Source organism: Cucumis melo, chromosome 5 (genome assembly GCF_025177605.1).
Source record: "Cucumis melo cultivar AY chromosome 5, USDA_Cmelo_AY_1.0, whole genome shotgun sequence".
NCBI classification, from domain to species: Eukaryota; Viridiplantae; Streptophyta; class Magnoliopsida; order Cucurbitales; family Cucurbitaceae; genus Cucumis; species Cucumis melo.
The window spans coordinates 20,775,300-20,784,735 of record NC_066861.1 but is presented as its reverse complement, the minus strand read 5'-3'; the positions used below and the strand labels follow the sequence as shown (position 1 = coordinate 20,784,735).

General features: G+C 34.0%; 1 protein-coding gene across 3 annotated transcripts; it reads left to right on the top strand.

The window, feature by feature from the left end:
• The first annotated feature begins 4,301 nt into the window (after window positions 1–4,301).
• On the top strand, window positions 4,302–9,202 carry LOC103492055 (prefoldin subunit 1). 3 transcript variants are annotated; one of them, XR_007820896.1, is made up of 7 exons: window positions 4,302–4,470; window positions 4,573–4,626; window positions 6,666–6,771; window positions 6,915–7,110; window positions 7,968–8,047; window positions 8,158–8,233; window positions 8,896–9,202. XR_007820896.1 is itself a non-coding variant. In XM_008452240.3 (6 exons), exons 1-6 carry the CDS (start codon window positions 4,447–4,449, stop codon window positions 8,266–8,268), a joined length of 387 nt encoding a protein of 128 aa, XP_008450462.1. In that variant the 5' UTR covers window positions 4,303–4,446; the 3' UTR covers window positions 8,269–8,434. The 3 variants fall into 3 exon arrangements, 1 of the variants encoding a protein (XP_008450462.1); XR_007820895.1 differs by lacking the exon at window positions 7,968–8,047 and having other exon boundaries at window positions 4,303–4,470; XM_008452240.3 differs by lacking the exons at window positions 7,968–8,047; window positions 8,896–9,202 and having other exon boundaries at window positions 4,303–4,470; window positions 6,915–6,921; window positions 7,026–7,110; window positions 8,158–8,434.
• The last annotated feature ends 234 nt before the right edge of the window (window positions 9,203–9,436 follow it).

Here is a 9,436-nt window from a genome sequence, read left to right as displayed (position 1 = left end):
TTTAATTTAGGCGAGGTTATAAACATAACATCATCTTAATCATAAAACATACCTAGCGAGTGATGAAGGAGGATCGTATTAGCCATAGGGGTAAAAGAAAAAACAAAGACTTACATCATAAGTCAGTCTGCAGAACCTAAAAACTTAGGCTCTGATACCAACTGTAACAACCCAACTCCTTATAATAAGCCGAGGTCGTTACTAATTAAAAGATAAATAAAATTTCTTAAATTAATAATAGAAAATAAAACAAAACCTCGAACTACTCATTAAAATCATAAACAAAAAGTATGTAGAAATAAATTTAATTAAAATCATAACTCGGGTCGTATCTAGTTTTAAAAGGAGAATGTAAATAAAAAAAAACTCATAAATACTGAAATCTGAACGAATAACATAAGGCGGAAGCAAAAGTGTTTCCTATGGCTCGCAACGGTCACTTCTTGTCATTCGCCAGCTTCCCTTTGCCTTTACCTCTACCTCTGCTTGTAAAATTAAACAAGAAAGAGTGAGTATAAAAATATACTCAGTAAGGGACCCACTACTAGTCCCGCTAGGTGTCTGTTAACCTCCTATTAGAGTTCTATAAAATGGTACCCCTAAACTGGCACGTTCCTGAAAACGTGCAATTTGTGATCCCGTAGGAACATATCTGATATTCGGTAAACCCAAATGAACACCTAGGACAAACTGGTCTTTAGTATACCCGAGGAAAATACTAAGAAAATTTGGCTGTGACTGATCCCGTCGAATCACTCATAATCATGTCTATGTCATACTAGACTAGTGATCCCGTCGGACTACACAGTCATAAAAAAAGGTGGTGATCCCGAAGGACACCTATGTGGGTACGACTCTAATAGATAAAGATAACAGTACACACAATTCATAGCATGAACATACCATCAAATCATCATAAACATGACATAAGTATCAATCATAGCATTCGTATTCAATTATTATCATCATAACATATCTCAATCGGATCTATCAGTCATCAAAATCATGGGATTGTCCTGACTACCATTCACCATACACATGATCATATTATGCATACCAGCTACATCAAAGCATAATAGGAGAATTTCATGTAAGCTCTCACTTCAATACGAATGTCTAGTAGGAAAATCTCTTACCTGAAGATTAGCTTAACACAATTATCCTAACAATCACGATCAAGCTTTCCAAACAGCCTAGTCCTAAACACAAGGGAACCTAATCACTAAAATTAATAAATTAGTTAACAGTCGCTTAAGGATCAAATTCTAATTATTTCAACTTAGTCAAAGTTAAAGATGAATCCAAATCTACCATTGGTTTAGGAAAAGTCTACCGTACAACTCTCAATTGATCTATCATAGAAAATAATTCAATCAAATCCATAATTAAATTATTTAGTGTCCAAAATCGGTCTTTGTTGAGAACCAACCCAAAATCCACACTAAACTTACCAAAAAAAAGGGTGAAAATGGCAGAAATTGGCTAGGTGGCTCACGACTGGAGGAGGAAACGGCTGGGGCAGGGGTGGCTCACGGTTGAAGACAGACGCGCTAGGGAGGCTCGGCGCGGGTCGGGTCCAGTAGGTGTGCGGCGCGAATCTTGTGCACGGGTTTGGGTAGGGGCGGCAACTAACGGAGTCGCTGACAACAAAGAAAAGCGACGGACGGCTGACGCGACTGGGCTTCGACGGCGACCTGCGCAGCTCGGGCGAACGCGGACGGACAACCACTAACGGAGAGCGACGAAACGCTGACGGCTATGGACGCTGGCAAAACGGGAATGGTGGGGATGAAAGAGATCGAGCGGAGACAGAGGCGGTGGCTGACGGACGAAAAAGTGGCAGCGACGGCGGCGGGTCCTTGAGGCTAGGGTTTGTGAGATTGGGGTTTAGTGAGGGAGAAAATGAAGGGTGGTTTTCCCGAGGCCTATTTAAGAATAATAATAAATTATTATTATTATTCTTTTTCTTTTCCTTATTTTCCAATTAAACTAACCAAATCTTCTCTCACTTCGTTTAAAGCCCATCAAATCCTCTCTTTTTACTCAAAATCTCCCTCTCTCTCCAATCTAATCATCTTTACCTTTTCAAAAAATAAAATATAACCTTAAATAATTATATTACTCTCGTAATATAATTATTTTGGCCTTTAAGTTAAATTAATTATATATTCAAACACATAATTAATTAAAATTCTTTCAAATACAAATCTCTTAACATAAACTACCTTAAAACCAACTAAAAACAATCATAAATTTCAAATTCAATTAATTAAATATTTTTCCAAATCTAATTAATTCAAATTCCACAAATCAAGGATTTCCACAGTTTAAATCGCATAACACCCAAAAATTTTAATAGTTGCTAAAATTTAATTTAGGATAAATAAACTTAAAGTTACCTACTTTGCGATGTTACATGTAGAAGAAATTAAACGATTAATGAGAGATCAACTGTGAAGATACAATGTGAAAGGTTAAGAGAAGACGATGAGCCGACGTTTAAAATATTTTACATGTGTTTAAAGCCTTGTAAGGAAGGATTCAAGAAGGTTATAGGCCTGTTATTCGTTTAGATGCTTGCCACTTGAAAGGTTCATGCCAAGGATAATTTATGGCAGTCATCGGCATAGATGCTTGTACCTAACTGCTTGGGTTATTGTTGAAGCTGAGACTAAAGATAGTTAGACATGGTTTCTCACCTTCCTTTAAGATAACATCTGACACTTTGAATCTAATGGATATATATTTATCATTGACCAACAAAAGGTAACACTTCTAACAAGTCACTTTGGTTTGTAATTCTTTTTATATATAATATGATATTAAAATTTGAGGTTTTTTCAAAAATAGAATTAACAAACTGTTTAGATTTTACCGAACGAAACTACTCAAAGACATGAAACGTAAATATTTTGTTAAATGTTCTACTTTTGACAACTTCTTTTTAAATTTTGTATTTATGATTATTCCTTGTATTGATAAGGTCTACGATATTTTTCCAAATGTACCTCAACTTTTTTGAGTACGACATTTGTATGCAAATTTTCAAAAAATGTTTGAAGGGTTGGTGTTGTAAATTTTATTTTAGGGTGTTGTTGGATGTATAAATAGAAGAAATTTTGATGAGGTGATAACAAAGCTTGGCAAGTTAAACTTGGAAGCATATTAGTAATCAACGAGGATACCTGCTAAGTTCTTATCTAGGCATGCCTTTTCTTCTACTTCAAAATGTGATTTTTTGTTGAATAACGTACTTGAGTCTTTCAATACACTTATATCACAAGCAAGAAGTAAATCAATTATTCAGTTACTTGAAACTATTAGGAAGGTAGTGATGATTAGGATTACCAAGAAGTATGTTATGTTGTTTATGATAACATGCATGGAGGATGACTTTGGACATAGAATTATGAAAAGGTCGAAGAAATGTAAATCCCTAGGAAAACTATACCAATATGGGCTGGAAATATGATGTTTGAGGTTGAGTATGGTGATACCCAATTTGTGGTTGACCTTGACAAGAGAACATGTTCCGGTAGAAAATGGGACTTCAGTGGAGTGCCTTGCCCACACTCTATTCGTTGTATTTATTGTGTAAAAAGAAACGTTGAAGAATTTTTTGATGAAGCATATAGTAAGCAAGCTCAATTGAAGATCTACTTATATTTTGTGCAACCATCGAATGATCTCTCCCTTTGACCTATGACCACAATGCAACCATTACTTCCACCTACAATCAAAAGGCCCTAGCTTGACCTAGAAAACAAATAAGCGAGATGCAAATGAAGTAGAGCCTTCTCAAACACAAACAAGAGGATGACTAAAAATTCGTTATAGCAAGTGTAAGTTAGTAGATCACAATGCCAGATCGTATAAAGGTCCAATATGAAAAAAAGGCAACTAGGGATCAAAGTAGAAATGTCTTCCTAAAATTCAATATCTCAATCAAGATAAGTATTTTTTTTATATTTAATTTGTACCTAGTTTATATAGAACATATATACTTTTACTTGTAATATATATTGAGTTGACTACCTTCAATATTGAAAGTGTTCCGATCATTTTGTTAGAGAGGATAGAAATAGCTGAATATTTATTCGTTAAATACAAAACTTTTCAACTATAAACGAGGACCTTTTAACTCTTTTATTTCTATTTGTTGTTGAATTTAAGAATATGATTCTCTACTTTCTCCTAAAAAAAGTTCACGATTCGATCATCTCCAAGACTATAATTGAGTATTATTAATATCTCAAGAAAAAAGTGTTAAGATTTTGAAAGATAGATCAAATAAAAATTATATTCAAAACTTATGAACCACGGTGATATTTAAAAAGGAGAAAAAGCCGACCGGATACATCGCAGTTACATCAGACCTTAGACCGTTCAACAAATCATATTGGTAATAACCATCGTTTACGCGAGCTCCGATCTCCGATCTCCGAAATGGCGAACGAGGCGAACAGAGATGTGAGTACTTTTACTATTTTAATCTCTTTTTCTTCTTTTTTTTTCACTCACAACTCCTATGTTTCCGATGCATTAGCCTTTCATTTTCTTTTCTCGAATCAGACTTTCTTGGAAATTCAAGGTCGCATGATTGAAATTACTGGAAAGTTGAAGCAGGTAAATTCCCTTTCATTTATTGGGCTTAATGGGTATTGTTTAGTTTAATCTTTTGCACTTATAGGAATGAAAGGTTTTAATAATTCTTATCTGGATTGGTCTTACAGATTTTGTGCTGATGATTGGAAAGTTTATTCTTTTTCACAGTATTTAGTTAGTAAGGACACCTTCTAATCTGTAGGTTAATATTGTAAGTGGTACAATTACAAAAGTTCATAAAAGTATTCTGAAAAATAAAAATCATTTGAAAAATTTATAGCATTTCTTTCCTGTATGGCTGTCCAAGGAGAGTTAATATCATCATTTGGGTTATGCTTTCTGGGTCTCTTGATTGTGAAAAACTCTTCTAAGGAAGTTGTCAAATCATTCACTATTGCCGTCAGTTTGCCCTCTATGCATGAATTACTAAAACCACCAGCGCGACTTCCTATGCTCATGTTTTCTTTTCTTGGTTTAGGGTTAATGTTCTTTTGAGTAACTAGATCCAAAACAGTAGGATGAGTAGGGAAAAGAAAAAATGAGCATATGGAAGTCGCGGTGGTGGTTTTGGTAGTTAATGAGACTAAAAGAGTTTGGAAGATAAAGATGAAGACTATTTACTCTGACTTCTTTAGATCCTCTTTTTGAGGAAGTGTTTCAACCTAGGGGCTTTCTTTGACAACTTCTTTATTCATGATGATCAAGTTTACTTGATATGACCTCCATTTCTATAGCAATCATCACAAAGTATTCTTGTTTCAAGTTCACTATCATCTACTCTCTCGACCCCACTACCACTAACACATTTTTCTCCATTAACAAGTGGTTCAAAGTATTAGCAAGATTACAATCATGTAATTCCTTGCTATCTAATGACTTTTTAGGCTAAAACATCACTCTCATGCATAGTTGCAACATGCACTTCTTTTAACTACTTTCTACCTTAACAATGTATGGTAGGTAAAGTAACAATTAATAGTTGGCATTGAAACTAGACTTAGATTTAGTGTACCTTGAAGATCTCCTTTTAAGAGTTACCTTTCTATTTTGATGGCACCACAAATCCTTACAAGGTCAATTTTTTTTATCAATTAGCAAACATCTCGACAATTTCTCATCAAGTTCTTTGTAGAATCAATCCGTGGTAGCTTCCTCATGCTCATAATTTGCAATTTTCTACAGTTCTGCTCTCTTGTTTCAAATTTTGCAATTTGTGGACTCGTTAGAAGCTTTTGATATCTTTCTGCAAAGGTAGTGCATGCTTTTCCACTTCTCATGAGAACCATATTTCTCAAATTTAGACTATAAGTTCTACCTTTTTCTTTTCAACATATGAAACCCCTATCCCTAGTGAATTGGAAACAAGAACCCTTTTTGGGTATGTTAACTCTCGGTTCTCAAAAACTAAGACCCTTGGTCGATTCGTTTTCAACCTTAAGGATTGAGTTAGACACAAATTGCCTGGTGATGAAAGTTCACGAGACAAAGAACAGGTTCCTTAGTCCGCGGTCCAAGCACGCCACAAGATAGGATGATCAATCCTTCTCAATCCTACTCAAAGAACAAGATAGGATGATCAATCATGCTTAAATGTTCTTGGGATGTAACTCAACACTTAAATTGAAAAACTTTGAGAGGCTATCTTGGTTGAACTTGAAAGAAAAAGCACCAAACCTAAAACTCAATTGATCGTAATCTTCTCAAAATGACTTAATGGCAAGAGTTTAGATAGTCTTCAATTAAAACTCTAATGCATCATAGATCATAGCGATATGACACTACCCTACTTATTTGAAAACAATAGAATTACATTAAAGTTATTAAAAAAGTTATAAATAGTAATTTGATGTCACAGTTTATATCGGAATGTCAAGAACATAACATGGGATAGTAACTAAGGAAAGTCCTAAGCATCTCAAGATTAAATTCTAGATGCACTGATGCAGTTTCTATCTTTTGTGCATTACAAATTAGTTCTTTGTCATTCTTCTACGTCACTTTATCTAAACAGAGAATTTTTTACTTTATGAGTTAACGCTGATCTTTTCCTTTCTTTACAGTTGCAAACCCAGATACGAGGCAAGGAGGGAGAGAAGAAGCGCGCTTTTTTGACCTTGGAGGAACTTAAACAGTTGTCTGAAGACACTAATACATACAAATCTATAGGTACTTATCAAAGCTTTATTTTTAACTGGAAGGTCGTTCACCCTTAGCCTAAATCATGATTCTGGCAAAACGTGTAGAAGTAAAACCTTGTTAGATTAACTTCACTTATCATTGATTTCCTTTCATCATTTTTTGTGGTGCAGGGAGAACGTGAGTTATGTTGCAATTAAGTGATCGACTTAAAGTTTAGACCTTTCATTTCCCATACTATACAGATGAAATTCTCTTACTCTGTGTTGCTTCGTCCTGACCAGGTTTGTTTTAGAGTCAAAGTCAGTTCTAATGAATGAGCAGGAGCAAAAGTTCAAGGATAGTGAAACTGCAATTGCCTCGCTCCAGGTACATATTAATATCAGTTTCCTCTGTAGAGACGGGAGATCTACATTATTTTTTTCCAATTGTGTATACATGTCATTGACGTTGTCTCTTTTCGAAGATTTTGTTATATTTGACTTCCCTAAATAACATGTTCTTGCCCGTCATAGTTGTATATTTTCTTGCCTCACTAATTTTGACTTTGGTACATATGTTTTAATTTATCCACACTTGCACGGAGGGTGTTCTCTTCGAGCATTTCTTGGGATTTCCAAACATTTAAGTCGATTGAGCCAATTTGACATTTTTCTACTCAATCTTTTTTATGTGAATGAATTTCACACTAGCCCTAAGAATAAACTTTGCTGAAGAGTTTGAATGTTGGATGCCAACAATATTATCTTTACTCTTGGCATTTTTACTAAGCAAACTGTTAAATCTCCAATTCTTCATACATATAAAAGGAGGGGCAAGAAGGGAAATGCACCTGATATGAGTTGGGGAGAGGCCAATGGAGAGGATGGAAATACCTGTGGGTTCCACCTGGTTGATAATATAAATAAAGAATGTTCTGGGGATTAATGTTTTTAGGTTTTATTTGGTAAAAAGCTGCTGTGAGCTTTAAGGGAGAGGATTCCAACCTTCTCGAAGGAGCTGGTTATTTCTTTATTTGTTTGATCTTGCCTTCCATTTGTGTTCTCTTTTAGACTCTATTTTGGCTTGTTGAACTGGTGATATTATTGCAATATATGTTAATCAGAGTACTGTGTCTGTTTTAGCCATTGTTGAGATTTTTCTGCTCAGGTTAAGGAGTCTTAACGGAAACTTATTCCTCTGTTTTTACCCCTTCTTTCCCTTTTATCTCAAATTACTTGTGTAAGTAACATTATGACTGGTGGAAGCGTCCTTGAGATTTGGAATGCAATGTGCTTTCAATGTTTCCCTTTGAAATTTCTTAGAGGTATTCTTATATGTATATATAATGTTATTCTTGTTTTATCTTGGACAAATGGCATTTGGCTTTTTCTTTTTTCTCCCGTCATGAAAGATGGTTTTGTTGAACATTTGCAGAGCTCAAAGGAGTATTTAGAGAGGCAGATGGCTGAGGTGGAGAACAACTTGAGGGAGCTGTTGCAACTAGATCCAGGTATAGCTCGCCAGATTATGTCTATGTCTATATAGCATAGGGCAGGATCTTCTCCCTTCTTGGATGATTTGACATTAGCTCAACTTTTTATATTGAATGTTCACATTCTTGGGTCAGAAATTATTTCGCTGGTTCAGTGTTGTGAGTTTTGATTCTACTTGGTTAGCTTATATAATTTCTGATGCCCAAAACTTCGTTTCATATGCATTTCATACTCCCAAGTGTCGAACTGTCTTTGTGCTGTTTTTGTAGTTTTTATTTTTGGTTAAATTACAAATGTCAGAATTTAGTATATAGTTCGGTAAAACCTTTCTAAATAGTCCCTACAATAGTTATTATCTAAGGAAATTTTATCAAACCATCGAGACTATTTATGAGACTACATTATAGGTATTTTTTTCAAAAGAATTGTCAAAAATAGTAAATTTGACAAAAATATTTACTAACATATAGCAAAATTTCGAATTCTATCAATAATAAACATTTATAGACACTAATATGCTTCTACCAGTGACATTGATAGACAGAGTCTATCAGTCTCTTTCATCGATAGAATCCAAAATTTTGCTATAACGTCTAAATATTTTAATTTATTTTGCTATTTTAAAAAATGTCCATTTTTTAACTATAAAAACTAATTTCTAATTTTCTCCTAACTATAGGTATCAAATTTGCAATTTAACATAGAAGTTTGAAGGTTAAGATGCAAGTAGCCTTGTTGGTTGAAACTTGATTGCAAACAGTTAGAGTAGTTGATCAAAACAAAAATTTATGAGTGCAATTGTAATAAACCTTTTAGTGGTGTTTATTTTTGGGAATGTAGAAAACCATAATCATATATGTCTGTAATTATAGATATACGGAATTATAGATATTCGACATCTTTAGATTATCATGTTTGTTTGAAGATATATTTTTGTAGACATCTAAAAATATTTTGATTATTGTATTTGTTTCTTAGGACTTTTATTCAAGAGTGTCTTAAATTTACATCACATTCGTAGGATTTCTATTACGACTACTCGTTAATTTACAATCAATTTGATATAATTTGATATCCTTTGTCTAGACATTTTACAATGCTTGGGAATTTCTACATTCTTAGATGTCGAGTATTTTATAATACTACAAGACAAATACGATAAGAACTAAAGATGTTTGGGAAATAAATTGGTTTAAAAAGCTCGATTTCTCTTTTAGATT